At 44.1% G+C, this 24,513-nt stretch overlaps 1 protein-coding gene across 2 annotated transcripts in view; it reads left to right on the top strand.

Moving 5' to 3' along the window:
• The window catches only part of srfa (serum response factor a), an 82,141-nt gene extending 57,681 nt beyond the window's left edge, over positions 1 to 24,460 (top strand). The window contains exons 3-8 of one of the 2 annotated variants that reach the window (XM_010904832.3): positions 7,575 to 7,839; positions 8,532 to 8,693; positions 11,805 to 11,909; positions 23,131 to 23,310; positions 23,647 to 23,723; positions 23,917 to 24,460. In XM_010904832.3, coding sequence (XP_010903134.2) covers positions 7,575 to 7,839; positions 8,532 to 8,693; positions 11,805 to 11,909; positions 23,131 to 23,310; positions 23,647 to 23,723; positions 23,917 to 24,009 — 882 coding nt within the window. In that variant the 3' untranslated portion in view covers positions 24,010 to 24,460. The remainder of the gene's footprint in view (positions 1 to 7,574; positions 7,840 to 8,531; positions 8,694 to 11,804; positions 11,910 to 23,130; positions 23,311 to 23,646; positions 23,724 to 23,916) is intronic. The other variant, XM_010904834.3, reaches the window with a different exon arrangement.
• The last annotated feature ends 53 nt before the right edge of the window (positions 24,461 to 24,513 follow it).

Raw genomic sequence — 24,513 nt, 5'->3', positions numbered from 1 at the left:
ACAGCCTGGGATTTCAATTGTTTAACTAACCTTCAGTAGGGTTGGTGATTTTGGTTTCCATTGACCGTTGTTACATCAATATGTTCTCAACTAATATATAGTAAAAATGTTGATCTTTAATAAACAGTTCCAGAAAAAATGAAGAGACCACTGCACCGTTTTCTTTCCATTCCAAAAAAGTCAAAAAGGAAGGATTTGAGTGAGGAACAGAGAGGTTAAAATTAAGAGACTGCAAATTGAACGCTTCTGTTCCTCACTCACTTTTTTGGAAACAAAAGAAAAAGGTGCAGTGGTCTCTACATTTTTTCCGGAGCTGTATTTCCTTCACGAGACCCGATATGTTATTTATTTTTTGAGCAGTGTAGTAAATAAATGTCAAACATTTTGGAATGCTGACCAAACCATGAAATTGTTTTTTATTTGTCTGTCATTACTGGTATGTGATAATGGTGTATCCTGTAAAGTTATAGTTAACTTTTTGCTTAGCATATTTAAAACAAATTATTCTGGGGAGAAGAAATATTAGTTTAACTTGAGTCTTTCATTTACCCTCAGGTACGTTGAAATGTGTAGAGTGTGATGTGAGAAACCGTATTGAGAACAGCTGGTGTACACGCTAATTGTGCATAATAACCGTGTGTATATAAATATAGTTAATGGATTGTTAAATAATCTGCATTCATTGTATTGAGAATGTACCAAACCATAAATCTAACTAGCAATAATTCGTTGACACCCTTTTCCCTTCAAATTAAACTCAGCCAGTGCCTGAAAAACAGCAATTTGGCAGCATATGTTTTGGAAACATACAAACCCAATTCCAAAAAAGTTGGGACACTGTACAAATTGTGAGTAAAAAAGGAATGGAATAATTTACAAATCTCAAACTTATATTTAATTCACAATAGAATATAGATAACATCAAATGTTGAAAGTGAGACATTTTGTAATGTCATGCCAAATATTGTCTCATTTTGGATTTCATGAGAGCTACACATTCCAAAGAAGTTGGGACAGGTAGCAATAAGAGGCCTGAAAAGTTAAATGTACAGATAAGGAACTGCTGGAGGACCAATTTGCAACTTATTATGTCAATTGGCACCATGATTGGGTATAAAAAGAGCCGCTCAGTGTGGCAGTGTCTCTCAGAAGTCAAGATGGGCAGAGGATCACCAATTCCCCCAATGCTGCAACGAAAAATTGTGGAGCAATATCAGAAAGGAGATTCTCAGAGAAATATTGCAAAGAGTTTGAAGTTATCATCATCTACAGTGCATAATATCATCCAAAGATTCAGTGAATCTGGAACAATCTCTGTGCGTAAGGGTCAAGTCCGGAAAACCATACTGGATGCCCGAGATCTTCGGGCCCTCAGACGGCACTGCATCACATACAGGAATGATACTGTAATGGAAATCACAACATGGGCTCAGGAATACTTCCAGAAAACATTGTCGGTGAACACAATCCACCGTGCCATTCGCCGTTGCTGGCTAAAACTCTATAGGTCAAAAAAGTAGCCGTATCTAAACAGGATCCAGAAGCGCAGGCATTTTCTCTGGGCCATGGATCATTTAAAATGGACTGTGGCAAAGTGGAAAAGTGTTCTGTGGTCAGACAAAATTTGAAGTTCATTTTGGAAAACCGGGACGCCATGTCATCCGGACTAAAGAGGACAAGGACAACCCAAGTTGTCATCAGCGCTCAGTTCAGAAGCCTGCATCTCTGATGGTATGGGGTTGCATGAGTGCGTGTGGCATGGGCAGCCTACACATCTGTAAAGGCACCATCAATGCTGACAGTTATATCCAAGTTCTAGAACAACATATGCTCCCACCCAGACGTCGTCTCTTTCAGGGAAGACCTTGCATTTTCCAACATGACAATGCCAGACCACATACTGCATCAATTACAATGTCATGGCTGCATAGAAGGAGGATCCGGGTACTGAAATGGCCAGCCTGCAGTCCAGATCTTTCACCCATTGAAAACATTTGGCGCATCATAAAGAGGAAGGTGGTGGAGGGGTTTGAGTACCCGAGTGACCCTAGGAGCTATGTTGTCTGGGGCTATATGCCCCTGGTAGGGTCTCCCAAGGCAAACAGGTCCTAGGCGATGGGTCAGACTAAGAGCGGTTCAAAAACCCCTTAATGAAGAAGAAAATTGTGTGTCCTGTGACGTCGCCCGGCATGGCGCAGCCGGGGCCCCACCCTGGAGCCAGGCCCGGGGTTGGGGCTCGTTCGCGAGCGCCTGGTGGCCGGGCCTTTCCCCATGGGGCCCGGCCGGGCCAAGCCCGAACGAGCGACATGGGGCCGCCCTCCCGTGGGCTCACCACCCACAGGAGGGACCATAAGGGGCCGGTGCAGAGAGGATCGGGCGGCAGTCGAAGGCAGGGGCCTAGACAACCTGATCCCCGGACACGGAAACTAGCTCTAGGGACGTGGAATGTCACCTCGCTGGCGGGGAAGGAGCCTGAGATGGTGCGTGAGGTTGAGAGGTTCCGACTAGAGGTAGTCGGGATCACCTCTACGCACGGCTTGGGCTCTGGAACCACACTCCTTGAGAGAGGATGGACTCTTCACCACTCTGGAGTTGCCCATGGTGAGAGGCGGCGGGCTGGTGTGGGTTTGCTTATAGCTCCCCAGCTCTGCCGCCATGTGTTGGAGTTTACCCCGGTGAACGAGAGGGTCGTTTCCCTGCGCCTACGGGTCGGGGATAGGTCTCTCACTGTTGTTTGTGCCTATGGGCCGAACGGCAGTGCAGAGTACCCGACCTTCTTGGAGTCTCTGGGAGGGGTGCTGGAAAGTGCTCCGACTGGGGACTCTATCGTTCTACTGGGGGACTTCAACGCCCACGTGGGCAACGACAGTGATACCTGGAGGGGCGTGATTGGGAGGAACGGCCCCCCTGATCTGAACCCGAGCGGTGTTCAGTTATTGGACTTCTGTGCTAGTCACAGTTTGTCCATAACGAACACCATGTTCAAGCATAAGGATGTCCATCAGTGCACGTGGCACCAGGACACCCTAGGCTGCAGGTCGATGATCGACTTTGTTGTCGTTTCATCTGACCTGCGGCCATATGTCTTGGACACTCGGGTGAAGAGAGGGGCGGAGCTGTCAACTGATCACCACCTGGTTGTGAGTTGGATCCGATGGCGGGGGAGGAAGCTGGACAGACTCGGCAGGCCCAAGCGTACTGTAAGGGTCTGCTGGGAACGTCTGGCCGAGTCTCCTGTCAGAGAGATCTTTAACTCCCACCTCCGGCAGAGCTTTGACTGGATCCCGAGGGAGGTTGGAGATATTGAGTCCGAGTGGACCATGTTCTCCACCGCCATTGTTGAAGCGGCCGCTCGGAGCTGTGGCCGTAAGGTCTCCGGTGCCTGTCGAGGCGGCAATCCCCGAACCCGGTGGTGGACACCGGAAGTAAGGGATGCTGTCAAGCTGAAGAAGGAGTCCTATCAGGCCTGGTTGGCTTGTGGGACTCCAGAGGCAGCTGACGGGTACCGACAGGCCAAGCGGACTGCAGCCCGGGTGGTTGTGGAGGCAAAAACTCGGGCCTGGGAGGAGTTCGGTGAGGCCATGGAGAAGGACTATCGGCTGGCCTCGAAGAGATTCTGGCAAACCATCCGGCGCCTCAGGAGAGGGAAACAGTGCCCTACCAACGCTGTTTACAGTAGAGGTGGGCAGCTGTTGACCTCAACTGGGGATGTCGTCGGGCGGTGGAAGGAGTACTTCGAGGATCTCCTCAATCCCGCCGTCACGTCTTCCATTGAGGAAGCAGAGGATGAAGGCTCAGAGGTGGACTCGTCCATCACCCGGGCTGAAGTCACCGAGGTGGTTAAGAAACTCCTCGGTGGCAAGGCACCGGGGGTGGATGAGATCCGCCCTGAGTACCTCAAGTCTCTGGATGTTGTGGGGCTGTCTTGGCTGACACGCCTGTGCAACATCGCGTGGCAGTCGGGGACAGTGCCTCTGGGATGGCAGACCGGGGTGGTGGTCCCTCTTTATAAGAAGGGGGACCGGAGGGTGTGTTCCAACTATAGGGGGATCACACTTCTCAGCCTCCCCGGGAAAGTCTATGCCAGGGTTCTGGAGAGGAGAATACGGCCGATAGTAGAACCTCGGATTCAGGAGGAACAGTGTGGTTTTCGTCCAGGCCGTGGAACACTGGACCAGCTCTATACCCTCTACAGGGTGATGGAGGGTTCATGGGAGTTTGCCCAACCAGTCCACATGTGTTTTGTGGATTTGGAGAAGGCATTCGACTGTGTCCCTCGCGGCATCCTGTGGAGAGTGCTTCGGGAATATGGGGTCCTGGGTCCTTTGCTAAGGGCTGTCAGGTCCCTGTACGACCGAAGCAGGAGCTTGGTCCGCATTGCCGGCAGTAAGTCAGACTTGTTCCCTGTGCATGTTGGACTCCGGCAGGGCTGCCCTTTGTCACCGGTTCTGTTCGTAATTTTTATGGACAGAATTTCTAGGCGCAGCCAGGGGCCGGAGGGTGTCAGGTTTGGGGACCACACGATTTCGTCTCTGCTCTTTGCGGATGATGTTGTCGTGTTGGCCCCTTCAAGCCAGGACCTTCAGCATGCACTTGGACGGTTTGCAGCCGAGTGTGAAGCGGTGGGGATGAAAATCAGTACCTCCAAATCCGAGGCCATGGTCCTCAGTCGGAAAAGGGTGGCTTGCCCACTTCAGGTTGGTGGAGAGTGCCTGCCTCAAGTGGAGGAGTTTAAGTATCTAGGGGTCCTGTTCACGAGTGAGGGAAGGATGGAACGGGAGATTGACAGACGGATCGGTGCAGCTTCTGCAGTAATGCGGTCGATGTATCGGTCTGTCGTGGTGAAGAAAGAGCTGAGCCGCAAGGCGAAGCTCTCGATTTACCGGTCAATCTACGTTCCTACTCTCACCTATGGTCATGAGCTTTGGGTCATGACCGAAAGGACAAGATCCCGGATACAGGCGGCCGAAATGAGCTTTCTCCGCAGGGTGGCTGGGCGATCCCTTAGAGATAGGGTGAGAAGCTCGGTCACCCGGGAGGAGCTCAGAGTAGAGCCGCTGCTCCTCCACATTGAGAGGGGTCAGCTGAGGTGGCTTGGGCATCTGTTTCGGATGCCTCCGGAACGCCTTCCTGGGAAGGTGTTCCGGTCCCGTCCCACCGGGAAGAGACCCCGGGGAAGACCTAGGACACGCTGGAGGGACTATGTCTCCCGGCTGGCCTGGGAACGCCTCGGTGTCCCCCCGGAAGAGCTGGAGGAAGTGTCTGGGGAGAGGGAAGTCTGGGCATCCCTGCTTAGACTGCTGCCCCCGCGACCCGGCCCCGGATAAGCGGAAGATGATGCAATGATGCAATGCAATGCAATGCAATAAAGAGGAAGGTGTAACAAAGAATACCTAAGACAGTTGAGCAAGCCTGTATTAGACAAGAATGGGACAACATTCCTATTCATAAACTTGAGCAACTTGTCTCCTCAGTCCCCAGGCGTTTGCAGTCTGTTATAAAAGGAAGAGGGGATGCCACACAGTGGTAAACATGGCCTTGTCCCAACTTTTTTGAGATGTGTTGATGCCATGAAATTTAAAATCAACTTATGATGAGCAACATTTTGAGTTCTGTGACGTCACCCGGTATGGCGCAGTCGGGGCCCCACCCTGGAGCCAGGCCCGGGGTTGGGGCTCGTACGCGAGCGCCTGGTGGCCGGGCCTTTCCCCATGGGGCCCGGCCGGGCTCAGCCCGAAGATGCGACTTGGGGTCGCCTTCCCGTGGGCTCACCACCCACCACCCCAGTCGAAGGCGGGGGCCTAGACAACCCGATCCCTGGACACAGAAACTAGCTCTAGGGACGTGGAACGTCACCTCGCTGGCGGGGAAGGAGCCTGAGATCGTGCGTGAGGTTGAGAGGTTCCGACTAGAGGTAGACGGGATCACCTCTACGTGCGGCTTGGGCTCTGGAACCACACTCCTTGAGAGAGGATGGACTCTTCACCACTCTGGAGTTGCCCATGGTGAGAGTGGGCGGGCTGGTGTGGGTTTGCTTATAGCTCCCCAGCTCTGCTGCCATGTGTTGGAGTTTACCCCGGTGAACGAGAGGGTTGTTTCCCTGCGCCTACGGATCGGGGATAGGTCTCTCACTGTTGTTTGTGCCTACGGGCCGAATGGCAGTGCAGAGTACCCGACCTTCTTGGAGTCTCTGGGAGGGGTGCTGGAAAGTGCTCCGACTGGGGACTCTATCATTCTACTGGGGGACTTCAACGCCCACGTGGGCAACGACAGTGACACCTGGAGGGGCGTGATTGGGAGGAACGGCCCCCCTGATCTGAACCCGAGCGGTGTTCAGTTATTGGACTTCTGTGCTAGTCACAGTTTGTCCATAACGAACACCATGTTCAAGCATAAGGGTGTCCATCAGTGCACGTGGCACCAGGACACCCTAGGCCACAGGTCGATGATCGACTTTGTTGTCGTTTCATCTGACCTGCGGCCGTATGTCTTGGACACTCGGGTGAAGAGAGGGGCGGAGCTGTCAACTGATCCCCACCTGGTGGTGAGTTGGATCCGATGGCGGGGGAGGAAGCTGGACAGACCCAAGCGTACTGTAAGGGTCTGCTGGGAACGTCTGGCCGAGTCTCCTGTCAGAGAGATCTTTAACTTCCACCTCCGGCAGAGCTTCGACTGGATCCCGAGGGAAGCTGGAGATATTGAGTCCGAGTGGACCATGTTCTCCTGGGAAGGTGTTCCGGTCCCGTCCCACCGGGAGGAGACCCCGGGGAAGACCTAGGAAACGTTGGAGGGACTATGTCTCCCGGCTGGCCTGGGAACGCCTCTGTGTCCCCCCGGAAGAGCTGGAGGAATTGTCTGGGGAGAGGGAAGTCTGGGCATCCCTGCTTAGACTGCTGCCCCCGCGACCCGGCCTCGTATAAGCGGAAGATGATGGATGGATGGATGGAACTTATTTTTCCCTTAAAGTGATACATTTTCTCAGTTTAAACATTTGATATGTCATATATGTTGTATTCTGGATAAAATATTGAAATGTGAAACTTCCACATCATTGCATTCTGTTTTTATTCACAATTGTACAGTGTCCCAACTTTTGGAATCGGGTTTGTATTTTATGATGGGCAATGTTTGGTTATGCAAAGATGTGCTTCCTCTTTTAGACAGATTCTTCTTCGATTGCTACTATTAATGTGTCTTATTTTATCATGATAGAAATTGATATGGTTTTATTGCCCAACTCTACTTTACTTGTGCAGCTTGGAAAAAGCAAACAGGTATGTTTGTCAAGGTGAGAAAGAGAGAAACATTTGACTGTTTTACATGTTGACTCCGATGGACAGATTGCATAATTTTCCTGAAATGTTTTGTTGCTCAGACTTTTCACCTCAGAGGTATATTGTAACCAACAATATTTCATTTAAAAAACCAATGGATAATTACACAAAAAAACGATTTAAATACAATCAATGCCAATTTGCATAACTAGGCATACCGTTATCTGCTTAGTTAACATATCAGTTGCTCCAGAAGTAAATGCAGTATTTCATTGATTCTCCTTTCTCACTGTCTCGCAGGACATGATGAAGCCAACATTCACCATGGCCAGTCTGCCTGCTGGTGTCAACACGCAACCCACGTCAGTGTCCTCCTCTTCAACTTCCACCTCATCTTCCTCTTCATCGGTGACGCACTTGCAGAACAGCATCCCTGCCACATGTTGGCAGGTCTCGATGGGCATTAACACTCACTGTGCCACTAGCAGTGCCAATGGCACGGAGCTTAAGACCTCAGCCACATCTACAGGCATTATGTTATCTGGAGGGTACACCCTCATGTCTGGTGAGTGAGTTCTGGGGCATTTTTAAAAGGTCATTTTTTTTCATCCCAATAAATAGATTATTTTCTCACCAAACTTTATTTACTTCTATTCAGTCTATCTATGAATTGTTCCTCTACCTTAGATTTTTTTTGTTTTATTTTAAACTCTGGCTTGCTGGCAGTGTGCTTGTGCATATGGTGTCTCTTGTCTGACTGTGTTTGATTGTTTTGTTCGTGACTTTGTGGTTGTTTCTCAGTTTTGTCTATGAGCCTGTGTTTTGTCTGTATGAATATAGTGCTCCGGGAAAAATGAAGAGACAACTGCACCTTTTTCTTTCCTTTCCAAAAAAGTTGAAAAGGAAGGTTTTGAGTGAGGAACAGAAGGGTTAAAATTAAAAGACCACTGCAAATTGAATGCTTCTGTTCCTCACTCCAAACTTTGCTTTTCAACATTTTTGGAAAGGAAAGAAAAAGGTGCAGTGGTCTCTTCATTTTTTCCAGAGCTGTATTTGGTTTTTGCAACTGCGTTGTGTCTTTTACATTTGTTTAACTGATTGTTTTGTTTGGCTGTGTTTTTGTCTGCCTGTCTGTGCTTTTGTCTGCCTGACTTTCTCTTTGTCTGCCTGGCTGTTTTTGTGTGTCTGCTCTAGACTATATGCCTGTTCCACCGCATCAGACCTGTGCACCGCTAATCTTCTCTGCCTGCCCCCTAGGCACAACGCTTCCACCTGGCACACACACCATTCCTCTCAGTCAGCTGCCGGCCCTCCAAAGCCCCTTGGCCCAGACCAGCATTACCACCGCTACTGCAGGGCACACACAGCAGGGCCAGCAGACCACCTTGTTCCGCCTACCTGCAACTGTCTCGCTCACAGGTCAGGGGCTTATTCACCCTGGCCGCTAATTTTGGTTTTTCTGCAACACTTCTGAGCATCAACTTCTTATAAACCTCTTCTCATTTCTTCTTGTTTCTTGCCATTTTCCGAATCATAAGTGGATAGCTGGTTGTGAGAAATATGGCAACAATGCTACCTTAATTACCGAAATGGTAATCTGCACACATCTTAAATTATGTAATTATTCTCCATACAGCCGCAGGCTGCTTCATCATTCAATGTAAATCAATTTGGTTTACCTTTTAGATTATTCTAAAAAGCCTATTCAAGCCCATGCAGCTTCCACAGTTGTTTACATCTATTCAGTCCACTCTGATCTTCACCAAATGGTTGATGGGTGATTTAAAGTTGTTCTTTTTTATATGTAAGCGTTTCTCACTCAGTCTGGGGTTGTCTTGTCTCTGGAGCAATACTTGTTTGCTTGTAAGAGCCCGGTCTAGTCTTTGTAGCTGCCTCTGAAAAGTGTATCTTCCTATATTTTAATGGCCATTGCTTGGAATTTTCTACTTGATAAGGAAAACACTTTGTGAATGGTGTTCATTTAATGAAGTTTGGTAATAAAGTGGAATCATTGTCTGCAATATTACAGTTATGGCTTTACTGACTTTACAATGTAAAATGATGCAGGGTTCTTGTTAGGACTAATCAGCTGGCAGTATTTTTTCTAACAGACCAGCACCCAAAATAGTAAATTTAACAGCAAGGAGAAGGAAGAACACTTCTTAATTGACAAGGGACAGGACTTTGTGTGCAGAAGCAGCTGCAAGAGGACAAATTAATCTGGAATAAACTATAAAACTGACATTACACACTGTTGTTTTGAAAGAATATTGCATGCTCTCAATAATGAATAGTTTTTTATTTCAATTATGCAGTCCTACTGTGTAGTAATTATACTGGCGGCTTGCACAGTTGGCTTTTGGCCATAAGGTAAAATGTCGTAGTGCTATTGCATTCTGTTCTCCTTATATAATCTTTCCAACATTAGTTCAGCGCTTATGGATTGTGCCTAGCAGTTATCTAGCAGCCGTTAACGGTCACAAGGGAGTGGAAAGGTGGCTTTGTACACGCATGCAAGCTGAAAAATGTGGGGGAGATTCACAAAGAGTGGACTGCAGCTGGAGTCAGTGCTTCAAGAACCACCACGCACAGACGTATGCAAGACATGGGTTTCAGCTTTCCTTGTGTCAAGCCACTCTTGAACAAGACACAGCGTCAAAAGCGTCTCACCTGGGCTAAAGACAAAAGGGATTGGACAGCTGCTGAGTGGTCCAAAGTTATGTTCTCTGATTAAAGTAAATATTGCATTTCCTTTGGAAATCAAGGTCCCAGAGTCTGGAGGAAGAGAGGAGAGGCACAGAATCAACGTTGCTTGAACTCCAGTATAAAGTTTCCACAGTCAGTGATGGTTTGGGGTGCCATGTCATCTGCTGGTGTTGGTCCACTATATTTTCTGAGGTCCAAGGTCAACGCAGCCGTCTACCAGGAAGTTTTAGAGCACTTCATGCTCCCTCCTGCTGACCAACTTTATGGAGATGCAGATTTCATTTTCCAACAGGACTTGGCACCTGCACACAGTGCCAAAGCTACCAGTACCTGGTTTAAGGACCATGGTATCCATTAGGGGTGGAGCCGAACCCAAATACGGTATTCGGAAAGGCACAAATAACATGGTTTTTACAAATACTTATTTCAAACAAATACTTTTGTATTCGGGAACAAGAAAACCATTATATCAAAAAGCTGCGTTTTCTCATGAGACCGCAGTACATGCCCGGATGAGTGACGTTCAGTCAGGGGAGGGGAAAATAATAAAAGCGGTAACTGACACAGGCTGCTCCACACATTTCCATTCTCCACACAGCAACAGAGAGCGCTCGGCTGAGCGAAAAAACTTAACTGCGTCTCAATTTTGTTTAATAGATTTTTGTACCTTAACTGGGTTCCAAAGGCAATTTATAACTTTCAGGAAGCGTAGTTTGATCGGGATATTATTTCATTACGCTGCGGAATTTTTACGCCTATTTTGAATTTTACTCAAATACAAATACAAATACTAATACTTTTTCCCCCTTAACAAATACAAATACAGATACAAATACTGGCTGCTTTGCACACCCCTAGTATCCATGTTCTTATTTGGCCAGCAAACTCGCCTGACCTTAACCCTATAGAAAATCTATGGGGTATTGTGAAGAGGAAGATGAGATACGCCAGACCCAACAATGCAGAAGAGCTGAAGGCCACTATCAAAGCAACCTGGGCTCTCATAACACCTGAGCATTGCCACAGACTGATCGACTCCATGCCATGCCAAATTGCTGCAGTAATTCAGGCAAAAGGAGCCCCAACTAAGTATTGAGTGCTGTACATGCTCATACTTTTCATGTTCATTCTTTTCAGTTGGCCAACATTTCTAAAAATATATTTTTTTGTATTGGTCTTAAGTAATATTCAAATTTTCAGAGATACTGAATTTGGGATTTTCATTAGTTGTCAGTTATAATCATCACAATTAAAAGAAATAAACATTTGAAATATATCAGTCTTTGTGTAATGAATTAATATAATATACTATTTTTTTAATATACATATAATAAAGTTTCACTTTATGAATGGAATTACTGACATAAATCAACTTTTTGATGATATTCTAATTATATGACCAGCATCTGTACATAGTGAATGCAAGCTGATGACCAGGGGTATTTTTGTGCAGCATTAAAAATAACCTTGTTTTCAGTTCTCTTAGGAATAGTTTTCTCATGTCAGTAATTTTTGTATATTCACTGAAAAGCATATATTTTTAAAATAGTGCCTTTTTAAGTTATATTTCAGTAGCTTCATTTGTATTGTGGTAATGCCTGAGTATGTAAAACGTTTGTGGTAAATGGCATATCTGACAACTGTTTACAGGAGATTTGTGACACTGTTACATTTTGTGCCTTCGCTTAACCAGTTTGCCGTTGACAACATTTAACCAGTATACACGCTAACCTGTTCATATTAATTGTCCTAGAAAAGGTAACTTGCTAATTAGTTCAAAGACAAATTCAAATAATCACTGGGTGGGGGGGGTGTCTTTCTAAGGTGGAGGGATGAGCCAGCAGCTGCAGGCCATTCAGGTTCACCCCAGCAGCCAGCAGAGTGCAGTGAGCCACAGTGACCTCTGCCACACCACAACCAGCTCCACAGGTAAACATACATCATAATGCTGACTTTCTGTGTTTGAGCTTGTGTTACTATCGTGTCAGTAGAATTTTTCTAGGAAAAGTGTTAAATTGATATGTGAGACTAGTAGGCTTTTCAACCGGTCTTGAATGTGACAAGCAGCGGTCTGTTTAGAAGTTGACTATGTAGAGAAATGGACACAATCCCAGAGGAGGGTCTGGAATGACTGGCGTTTCGAAGCAGTAGCCCTAACTAGAGGGCAAATGGAGAGCATTACCTGAGTGTTGTGGAGAGGTTGGAGTCTGTTTGATTGAGTGTATGGACAGGAGTCTTTTATACAGGTAACAAGTTCAAACAGGTGCAGTTAATACAGGTAATGAGTGGAGAACAGGAGGGCTTCTTAAAGAAAAACTAACAGGTCTGTGAGAGCTGGAATTCTTACTGGTGATCAAATACTTATGTCATGCAATAAAATGCAAATTCATTATTTAAAAATCATACAATGTGATTTTCTGGGTTTTTGTTTTAGATTCCGTCTCTCACAGTTGAAGTGTACCTACGATAAAAATTAGGAAGTAGGAAAACGTGCAAAATCGGTAGTGTATCAAATACTTGTTCTCCCCACTGTATTTGCAATTCTGGTTAGATGCATTTCGTTGTACTTGTTCAATGACAATAAAGAAACAAATCTAATGTATAAGCTGAAGAAAAAAAAGAGTATGTATCCATTTAACTAATTTATGTTACTAGTGCGTTTTTTGGTGTTCATTTTATTATTATTTAGAGTGGGGACACATTGCAATAATTTTAGGTCTTGCGAACACTTGCTGTTCGTCATACCTCTGATCGCTAACTACCAGATGCTGTGCTTTTCTCAATCGCTAGAGTGTAATTGCAACATCTGAGTCATAAAACGGGAGAGAGAAGTGCTAATTGCCTGATAGAGTTGCTATTTTCTCTACAGTAGCATCTGAGCACAATATTTTTCATAAATGAAGTCCCTGCATAGACATTATTCTGGCCAATTCTTTAGTTTTTACTTTAAAACAGAATGGTGACAATTACTGCCTTTCTAAGCACAGTGGCAGAGTGGCAGCTGAAATCGTCAGGTATCGTCTTTATCTGCAACACAACCAAGAACAGCAACAGGTCTTTCAAGCCAGGTAGCAAGCAAGTTTATTTATATAGCACAATTCATACATCGAAGCAATTCAATGTGCTTTACAAAGAAAAATATATGAAAGTACAATAACATAAAAACAAATACTCAAATGAAAACATCAAAACAAATGATGATATAAAGATTACAAATGGGATAAAAACATAGGAAGCTATAAGGCTAAACAGTGTGGTTAAGTTCAAGTGCTCAGTCATAGGCACATGAAAAGAAAGGTGTTTTTAAACTGTATTTAAAAATGTATATGTTTGGGGCACATCTAAGATCTTCTGGTAGTGTATTCCAGTTGTGTAAGTGCTAAACGTACTTATGCTGGTACTCCTCAGGTGTGGGCCAAGACCTCATGTCCTCCTAAGTTTAAAATGGCAGGAGACAGGGAAAATTTAGAAAATGCATTCTTTAGATCTACAGGGATTTATAGTGGAGAAGGAGAACTGACCCTACTCACCCAGCACAATAATATAGCAGCGTAATAGACCTTGGGGCTGAGACAGGGGGGGTCCAGTGACACTGTGGCCCTATCCGGGGGAGGCCCCAGACAGGGCCCAACAGGCAAGAAATCAATCCACCCACATAGCCAAGCATCAACCAAAGAGACCCCACCAACCAATCAATATTTAATCTGATCCAGAATATCGTAATAATATTATACAGCCCCTTTTCCAAAAAAGTGGGAACGCTACTTAAAAATCAAATAGAAACTGAATGCAATGATGTGCAAATCATTTATCCCTATATTTATTTGAAAATATTACCAAGACAACATGTCAAATGTTGAAACTGAGAAATTGTATTGTTTTTGGAAAAATACATGGCCATTTTGAATTTGATGCCAACAACATGTTTCAGAAAGGTTGGGACAGGGGCATGTTTACCATTGTGTTGCGTCACTTCTTCTGTTAGCAAGTGTTTGGGAACTGAGGAGACCAATTGCTGAAATTTCAAAAGTGAAATGTTTTCGCAATCTTGCTTTAGGATTTCAGCTGCTCAACAGTTCGGGGTCTCCTTTGTCATATTTTACATTTCATAATGTGCCAAATGTTGTCAGTGGGTGACAGGTCTGGATTGCAGCCAGTTTAGCACCCGGACGCTTTCTACAAAGCCATGCTGTTGTTATATGTGCAGAATGTGGTATGGCATTGTATTGCTGAAATAAGCAAGGCCTTCCCTGAAAAAGACGACTGGATGTCAGCATAAGGGCCATTCCGCCGAATCAGTGCCTTTTCAATTCCCAGACCATTACATGCATAAATATTGTTTATGTGCAGGCTAAAATCAAATTGTTTAAATACTGTTTAATACATTATATTATAATTCAAATTGTCCTGCACTTTGTCCAAATTGCAATTGGATGATACATCATGTGGCATTTTTATATGTAAAAAATTGGTGGGCACAAATCATTTCAAAATATAGGGTAAATACCAGTAAAGCTACCAAACTCCCTCTTGCTACTGATGTGTTTATTTAACACACCAACAAACAGTGTGGCTCCACAAAACACTTAACAACAGAGCGGCTTGCTTCTACCAGGTGTTGTATTACACATACTAGAGAGAGAGAGGGAGAGACCTTCTTGCTCTCCTTCTCTCTCACACACATGTAAAATTACCACTGTCACATTTACAAAACTAAATTGGGAATGCAAACAAGCTCAGAATAGACACACTTATGGTTATCAATGGTCTTTCAATAACGTTTGTTTTTGTCTGGATTTGAACAGATCTGACCATTCCAGACTTGTCAGGGAATGTTTTGATTACTTTTCCAATTACCCAGGAATTTCGTGGGGCTGTAGCATCCGCAATCAAAACGATGTCTCCTGTTGCAAGATTACGTTTTGTTTTGTTCCACTTTTGCCTTTCCTGTAACGAAGCAAGATATTCCTTCGCCCATCTTTTCCAGAATAAATCTGAAATGTACTGTGCCTGTTTCCATCGTCTTCTTTCATACTGGTCCTTTTGACCAAACAGACCTGGAGGCAAAATTGGTTTCCTTTTCAATATAAGAAGATGGTTTGGCATCAGAGGTTCTAAATCATTGGGATCTGCCGAGAATTTGGTAATGGGTCAATCGTTTAAGATTGCTTCAGCTTCACATAAGACTGTGACCAAGGCTTCATCAGTTAAAGTTTGTTGGTGTAGGACAGATATCAGCACATTTCTAACCAGCCTGATCATGCTTTCCCAAGCACCTCCATGATGTGAAGCTGTTGGGGGATTGAAACTCCACTTGTCCTCATGCAGTAAAGCCATTTCAATTGTCCCCTGGTTCAATTTAGCAATTTCTCCTTTTAGCTCTTTCTCTGCTCCTGTGAAGTTTGTGCCATTATCTGAGCGCAAATGTGACACTGGGTCTTTCCGACATATAAATCGACTGATGCAAGAGTCTGTGTCCAGTGAATGTGTTACTTCTAAATGAACAGCTCTGCTTGCCATACACGTAAAGAGGACGCCATAACGTTTCACATAGGAGCGGCCTTGCTTTACCTCAATTGGCCAAAAGTAGTCCACCCCAACATTTGTGAATGGAGGTAAGTCTGAAGTAGTTCTTTCTTTGGGCAAGTCAGCCATAATTTGATCACACATTTTTCCTTTGTACCATACCATACCATCTTCTTCCGCTTATCCAGGGCCGGGTCGCGGGGGCAGCAGTCTAAGCAGGGATGCCCAGACTTCCCTCTCCCCAGACACTTCCTCCAGCTCTTCCGGGGGGACACCGAGGCGTTCCCAGGCCAGCCGGGAGACATAGTCCCTCCAGCGTGTCCTAGGTCTTCCCCGGGGTCTCCTCCCGGTGGGATAGGACCGGAACACCTCTATACCCTCTACATGGTGATGGAGGGTTCATGGGAGTTTGCCCAACCAATCCACATGTGTTTTGTGGATTTGGAGAAGGCATTCGACTGTGTCCCTCGCGGCATCCTGTGGAGGGTGCTTCGGGAATATGGGGTCCTGGGTCCCTTGCTAAGGGCTGTCAGGTCCCTGTACGACCGAAGCAGGAGCCGCATTGCCGGCAGTAAGTCAGACTTGTTCCCAGTGCATGTTGGACTCCGGCAGGGCTGCCCTTTGTCACCGGTTCTGTTCGTAATTTTTATGGACAGAATTTCTAGGCGCAGCCAGGGGCTGGAGGGTGTCAGGTTTGGGGACCACACAATTTCGTCTCTGCTCTTTGCGGATGATGTTGTCGTGTTGGCCCCTTCAAGCCAGGACCTTCAGCATGCACTTGGATGGTTTGCAGCCGAGTGTGAAGCGGTGGGGATGAAAATCAGTACCTCCAAATCCGAGGCCATGGTCCTCAGTCGGAAAAGGGTGGCTTGCCCACTTCAGGTTGGTGGAGAGTGCCTGCCTCAAGTGGAGGAGTTTAAGTATCTAGGGGTCCTGTTCACGAGTGAGGGAAGGAAAGAACGGGAGATTTTTCCTTTGTGACGCTTGCAAAAAGCACAACTTAACAATACTTTTCTTGCAGCTGCATTGGCATGTGTGATCCAAAACTTTTCTCTCAATCTGGAGAGGATGTGATTTCTCCCATGCCTTATCTGTTCATGGATATGTCGGAGAATTAACAAGGAGATGTGCTGATCTTTTGACAGGATTTATTGGGTGTTTGCTTTCATCTGGCATAGCAGCCCTGGACAGCCTTCCACCAACTCTCAGCAGTCCACCTCCTACAACAGGGTTGAGCTTGTAGATGGGACTACTCTTTTTCACAGATTTTCCAGATAAGAAAGCACAAATCTCATCGTTAAATCTTTCCTTTTGGCAGAATTGGATGATAGCACTTTCTGCCATTGACAGGTAATCAGTTGACAAATCTTGTGCCATTAAGACTCTGGCTTTTGACATTTCCAGCTCAATGTAATTAAGATCCAGAGGAGTATGCAACTGAAATTTCTTTCGACTCAGTAGAGCCTTCTTGATTTTCAATATGCACGATACTGCAGTTTTCAGTCTCTTCCAATCAGAGTAATACATGATCAGCTGACTGGTTGGACTGTTGTACTGTAAACTTATAGCATTTGCGGAGATCTCCTTCTTGACCTTTTGTGACGTGTGGATATACCACCATTGATCTGTATTTGATGCTTCCCTAATGACAGATATTCGGTTGGCCACAAACGTCCGGAATCTTTTGTTCTCATTTTGGATGTATTTCAAGACTGTGGTGCTGTCAATCCAGAAACAGGATTCTTCCAATTGAAGCTGTAATTCTTCTCTTACCGTTTTGTCTATCCGAACTGCTAAAACAGCGGCAGTGAGCTCCAAACGAGGAATGGTTACTGGTTTTAGTGGGGCCACTCTGGCTTTTCCAAGAGTGAAAGATACCTGAGGTTACAGTATGAAAAAGGTGAGGTACATGTATGTTACCGTGCCATAACCTACTTCACTAGCATCAGCAAAGTGGTGCAATTGGGCATTGACAGGTGCTCCTAAGTCACATGGTTTTAAACACCAGTTCACTTGGATCATTGAAAGCCCTTTAAGGTCAGTCAACCACTTGATCCATTGTTATCCTAGAAATTGCAGAATTTCCTCATCCCAGCCACAGTTCATTCTGCACAAATCTTGTAAAATGTGCTTGGCTGGTGACGACACTGCTCCAAACAGGTGTACAGTAATTCTGTATTCTGTAACTTCATTGGTCAAATCTCCATTGGGCCACCATAGGAATCGCAGAAAGTCCTTGTCTTCCTCTGCCTCCTTGACTTGGTAAAACCTGGATTTTACGTCAGACATAAAGGCAATGGGTTCTTGTCTGAACCTTAGGAGCACTCCTATTAAGGAACTTGTAAAACTTGCAAAAGTTGCTCATTTAAGGAGGTTCCTTTGAACTCCGCTCAATAGTCAAAAACAACCCGTGGATGGTAAACACCATGATGTGGAATGTAAAATACATTGTCTTCACCACAACGTAATTCATCCTGTGGGACCTTTTCAGCATAACCATTGCTGATAACATTCTCAAGAAACTTTGTGTACTCTTGTTAGAATTTTTCGTTTCTTTCCATTTTCTTTCTAATTCCGATGAGGCGCTGTTGATCAACACGTCGGTTGTTTGACATTATCACGTCTTTGTTTTTGAATGGCAGTTTTAAACTGTAATAACCATCCTGCAACTTCACAGATTGTTCCATAATTTCAATTTATCTTGAATCTTCTCTTGACATTTCTTCTTTATCCTCAGCATCTCTTTCATTAAAATCATGTTCGTACTGCTTCTCCAATAGCAGCTCAAGTGACTCGACAGATACCTTATTTACAGTGGCAACCTGACAGTCATCATCATTAAGGTTGCCTTTCCAATCTCCACATGAGCCACTGACAACCCACCCCAGTAGGGTCTTAATGGCAAAGTGTCCATCTGCTTGACTGTTAACAACTTCCCATGGTTCCAGCAACTTTGAAGCGTTAGTACCAATTAACAAGTCCACTTCAGCCTGGATTTCAGGGATGTCAGTCTGATCAAGGTAAGACCAATTTGTGAGGTTTTCCTTTTTGATTATGTTTGTTGTATTCACCGGCATTGTTTTTTGTGTATAAAAATTTGGAAGACTGTGGTACCTTTTCCCATTAAGGCCACATAGTTCAAGGTCCTGCACAATGTATGTTGACACAGATGTCTTTGGGCTCATTGTTAACAAACATATCCTTGATTTCTTTCCCAGGCAAGTTTAGCTTCCGCATTAAAGCTTCAGTGCAAAATGTAGAAGTTGATCCATTGTCTAAAAAGGCATAGGTCTGAATCACTTTGTTGCCCCTTCTTGCTTTCACCTGAACTGGAAGGATTGGTAGTATACTACCGGCCCCAGTTTGGCTTCCAAACGATTGAGTTACAGTTGAGTTTCCAGTTGGTTCAGGTTTAGAGGAGTTCAGGCCATCAAAATTTTCTTTTGACGTGAATGTGTAAAGCTGTTGGATGACTCAGTTTGCATTTTTCACAGGTTATGCGCTTTTCACAACTTTTGTTCAAATGCCCAGTGTTGAGACTCCCAAAGCAAACTCCTTTTTCCTTGAAGAAGTAGATTTTTTCACGATGGCTGTTCTTGGCAAATTGATGACATTCATCCGGTGAGTGACCTTGTAAACAGAATAAACAATTGACACTGCTCTGTTTTAAATTCTGTTTGATTACTTTTTTCTCCTCATGTTGTAGTTTATTGTGAGCGTAGACATTTTTAGTTTAGTTGTCACGCTTCATTTTGGGGTTTTCTGTATCTACATCCTTTCTGATATGCATTCCTCTTTCTGTGGTTTGAAGATCCCCAAAAACTGGATCAGAAAAAATCTTGACTTGATGTTTCACAAACTGCACAACGTCATTGAAGTTTGGTTTGCGCTTTTCTTTTTCACGAACATCACATGCAATGCTTCGGAATCTCTCTTTCAGTTCATAAGGAAGTTTTGAAATGACAACTTTGAGGTTTGCAGACATGTCAAGTTCTCTCATCTCCTGCAAATCAGACATTGCGTTGTTGCATCCACGCAGGAATAAGGTGTAATCCTGGAGTAAAGGCACATTTTCAGCCTTAAAAACAGGCCAGTTGAGCACCTTTTCAATATAAGCTGCTGCAATCTTGGTTTCATTTCCAAAGTGGTCTTGTAGGAGAGCTTTGGCTGCTTCGAAACCTCTTTCAGGACTCATGTGCAAACATCTATGAACAAGGTTCCGTGGGTGCCCTCTAGTGTATCTCTCCAAAAAATACATGCAGTCCCCTTTAGTAGCAATTTTCTGTTCCACACAGTGTTTAAAAGCTTGCATGAAAACTTTGAACTTCAAAGAATCACCTTCAAACACTGGTATATCTCTTGGTGGTAGTTGGTATTTTGATCCATTGCATGGTCAACATTTTCAATCCTTGCTCTTGTGACAGGTAATGTTTTATTTTCCATCCTGGCCTCTTTGAGCTTTATATCTTAATACGTTTCTTTTGTCACGTTTCTCCAAATAGGATTCCATTCCATCTTGATCTGATAAGGCCTGCAAAACTGCAATTTCTGCACCTGAGGCTTCAATCTGAGCATCCATTTCCAATTGCTCCATTTGTTTGCGCAATGACTTCGCCTCCTTCTCCAGTGCATGCTTCCGTTTCATAGCTGCTGCGCACGCCAGAAGCACAGCTCTCTTGGCCTCGGCTTGTGCACGTGCAATTTCAATTGAGGATTTGTTTGATTGACTCAAATTGACTCTTGATCCAACATTTGACGCCCTGTCCACTGGGTTTATTTCATTGTCATCAATGTCAACATCCTCATTTCCAGCGGATCCCTCATTTAAATCGGTCAAACGTTTTATCATATTTTGGGAAAATTCATTAACAAGTTTTGCCTTGAACCAAAATGTCCTGTTTTTCCTTTTCTTCCACAGGTAACAACTCTAACAGAGTATTTTGTGCATCCTTTGCGTCCTTGATCAACCTTTGATAAGTTTTGGTTTATTTCTGCTTCATAACCAGATTCACACATCAACCCTAGTATTATCTTTTTTAAGTTGGCAGCTTTATTTAGTGTCGATTTTGAAAGTTTCTCTAAGCCATCTATTTTGTAAAGCAATGCCTTTGCTGTGAGGTTTTCAGGTCGCTTTTTGACAGAGGCCGCACCCTCATTGTCAGCTTGGGCTTGCACTTCAAAACCAGTGTCAGTTGCCTCGTCCTCCATTCTACCCTTTGTTTAACCACACATTTTTCATTCAAACATTCACAACACAAAGCATTGACTTAAACTTTACCTTTTTTGAACAAACATTTTAACGTGAATAGTCTCACAAAAACACAAAACTCCTGTGCATTGGATTTTTTCAGTTAGTTGTCTTGTGTGCACACTTTCAGTGTTAATGGCCATGTACTGTATATGGTAGCGCTACCGTTTTACCTTTATCAATTGGCCTTGGTTCAAAGAAGCTGGCCTCAGCTGTCGAGTTTCCAGTCTGCACCGCTCCGCGCAACCGCGTCCAGCTGCCCACGATCTCCAATGCGTAATCCACTGCTTGGCACCGACCCCCGATGTCCATCCGCACCACGTCCAGCCGCCCACTCTCCAATGCGTGGTCCACTGTCCGGCGTTTTCAAGATTTATCTCAGTTTTTGCTAGCTCGCTCCGTGGCTGGGATGGACAACGAACTCATCGGCCCACATCATCCGTATTGAAGTTTTTTTTTTTTGACTTAATGTTGGCGCACATTTGTTCCTTTGTTTGGTCATCATTTAACAAGTGGCATCGTTGTAGATATGTGTTTTGTACAAACAATTGCCAAGGAATAACATGTTGTCCAAGAGTTCAAAATGAAAGTTGGATATGACAATCCGTTTCTTTTAAGTAAACATCAACACAATCAAACAAAACAAATGGTTCCTCTTAATCCTACCACGTTATCAGACATGTAACCACGGTAAAAAAAAAAACTGTGACCTTGCTGTGCGCAACACAGCTGACCCAATTAGGCAACATTTAAATATACTTTTCCCACTCCCAGCGCCACGCGCTGGTTGCCAATGAAATGGCTCCAACAATTTGCCTGCAAAGTCTTTCACAAAGTGATGAACCCCGCCCCATCTTTACTTTGGATGACTCATCCTCTCTGCATATTTTTCAAGAAACAATAAAATGTCTCAGTATCAACATTTGATATTTTTTCTTTGTACTATTTTCTATTGATTATACAGTGAAGGAAAACATTTTTTTATCCCCTGCTGATTTTGTATGTTTGCCCATTGACAAAGAAATGATCAGTCTGTAATTTTAATGGTATGTTTATTTGAACAGTGAGAGACCAAAACCCCCCCGAAAAAACACATGTCAAAGATTTTATGAATTGATTTGCATTTTAATGAATGAAATAAGTATTCGAACCCTCTGCAAAACATGACTTAGTACTTGGTTGGAAAAACCCTTGTTGACAATCACAGAGGTCAGACACACTTGTCAGGAGAGATTTTGTCCCACTCCTCTTTGCAAAGCTTCTCCAAGCCATTAAGGTTTTGGGGCTGACGTTTGGCAACACAAACCTTCAGCTCCATCCACAGATTTTCTATGGGATTAAGGTCTGCAGACTGGCTAGGCCACTCCAGGACCTTAATATGCTTCTTCTCTTCTTCACTCCTTTGTTGCCTTGGCCGTGTGTTTTGGGTCATTGTCATGCTGGAATACCCACGACCCATTTTTAATGCCCTGGCTGTGGGAAGGAGTTTCTCACCCAAGATTTGACGGTACATGGCCCCATCCATCGTCCCTTTGATGCAGTGTCCTGTCCCCTTAGCAGAAAAACACCCCCAAAGCATAATGATTCCACCTCCATGTTTGACAGTGGGGATGTTGTTCTTGGGGTCAAAGGCAGCATTCCTCCTCTTCCAAACACGGCGAGTTGAGCCCATTCCAGCCTTGTGTAGGTCTACAATCTTGTCCCTAACATCCTTGGACAGCTCTTTGGTCTTGACCATGATGGATAGTTTTGAATCTGATTGATTGATTGCTTCTGTGGACAGGTGACCTTTATACAGGTAACAAGCTGAGATTAGGATCACTCTCTTTAAGAGTGTGCTCCTAATCTCATCTTGTTACCTGTATAATAGACACCTGGGAGCCAGAAGTATTTTTGATTTAGAGGGGATCAAATACTTATTTCACTCATTAAAATTAAAATAAATATATAACATTTTTCACATGCGTTTTTCTGGAATTTTTTGTTGTAATTCTGTCTCTCACTGTTCAAATAAACCTACCATTAATATTATAGACTGATAATTTCTTTGTCAGTGGGCAAACGTACAAAATCAGCAGGGGATCAATACATTTTTCCCTCAATGTAGGGTTTAAATTAATATCTTTGCTTTCTTTTTTTCTTAACATTTTACCCAACATTTTGGGAAAAAGGGTTGTACATAATCAGTAATTTGTTACATTGAGAAATAAAAAAAAAGTGATATGCAGGTATGCTTTGTTGTCTTTATGGAAATGTAATAGTAGTATTAACATGAATTGTTACTACTGTTGCATAGATAGTGAAATTCATAATTGTACAAATTTACATTCTTGTAATGCCTATCATTGCCCTTGTTTTCCTGTGTCCTTGCGCCAGTGAGCCTCCCCACTACCATCGTCACGTCATCGATGCCGTCAACAATGGGGAGTCACATGATGTATCCCGGGGCCCACACAGTCATGTATGCCACACCAACACCCTCGCTGGGCGACGGTAGCCTAACCTTGCTCAACACCTTTCCACAGACAGGCCATAATCAGCCCCAACAAGACCCAGGTGAGCCAATAGCAGAGCCCAGTCACTACAACTGGCCTAAAAGGCACTGATATAGATGAGATCTACCTACGTTTAGTCACCTCAAATTAGTATCCCCCTTGATATAAAAAAGTTTGAATCAATTACATAACTGAAATACATTTGAAATAAATATGAAAACATTTTCATTGAGGGTGCCAATCATTTCAGAGGTGACTACATCTCTAGAAGTCAACAATTTTATAACCGTACAAACGGATGGTAATTCCTCGTCCTGATGACTTAAACCATGTTTTTATTGCTTTTGGGAAAATATGCAGTATCATTCACTTACTAGAGAAATAATTCCACAACTAGGTGCTGTACAGCAGGTGTTCCTTGCAGGACCTCCTGGGACAGTTCAGATACCAGTGTCAGCAGTGCAGCTCCACCCGGTAAAGACACCCACGTCTCTCTTTCAACCTAACTAATCTGTTATTATTGGTAACAGAACGGTAATTACTGTCACTTTAACATTACAATCTCAACTGGAGTCACAATAATTGTCTAAACACTAACTTCACTACTATCGCATTAACACTACTCTTAACATTTCCATCCCCTAATCCCATACTCTTTTACCTATAGATGGTGATTGGTCAGCAATCGAGCAGCAGCAGCAACCTCACAGAGCTGCAAGTGGTCAACTTAGACACCCAACATCACTCAAAGGACAATTGACCCGCCACATCAAAAGACTGCATTTCCCAGACATGTAAATGCCCAAATGCCAGGGGATCACTGACACCTTGCCAACAGACTGCTACCCCCTATTTATTAATGACTTTTCACAGCAATGTTTTTTTTTTTTTAATGAATCTAGTAAGAATATAAATACATTGGCAATGGTGTTAAATGTACACAGGATTCATGTGTGCTCCAGCTTTTTTACTTAGTAAACATTTTTGATATATTAGTATGTTGTTTTCTTTGTCTGCAAGTGTTGTTTGACTTGACATCCACACATTGCTGGGGATACAGCTTCACATTTTAAAGTTGCTTTTAGTGTGCATGTTCTGGTTGTATGTGAACTGAAGAGGATTTGTTTATTTTGTTCTTACTGTTGTATTCCTTTATAAATGTAATATTGATTAATTATATTTTTCTACTTTGGCATGTGGAATATGGTAAACATATCTTCCTTTTTCATTTATCAGGGGAAATGTGCCAACTCTTTTACAGATA

Source organism: Esox lucius, chromosome 9 (assembly GCF_011004845.1).
Source record: "Esox lucius isolate fEsoLuc1 chromosome 9, fEsoLuc1.pri, whole genome shotgun sequence".
Classification (NCBI taxonomy): domain Eukaryota; kingdom Metazoa; phylum Chordata; class Actinopteri; order Esociformes; family Esocidae; genus Esox; species Esox lucius.
The sequence above is the reverse complement of the archived record's forward strand: the minus strand, read 5'-3'. Positions and strand labels throughout refer to the sequence as shown.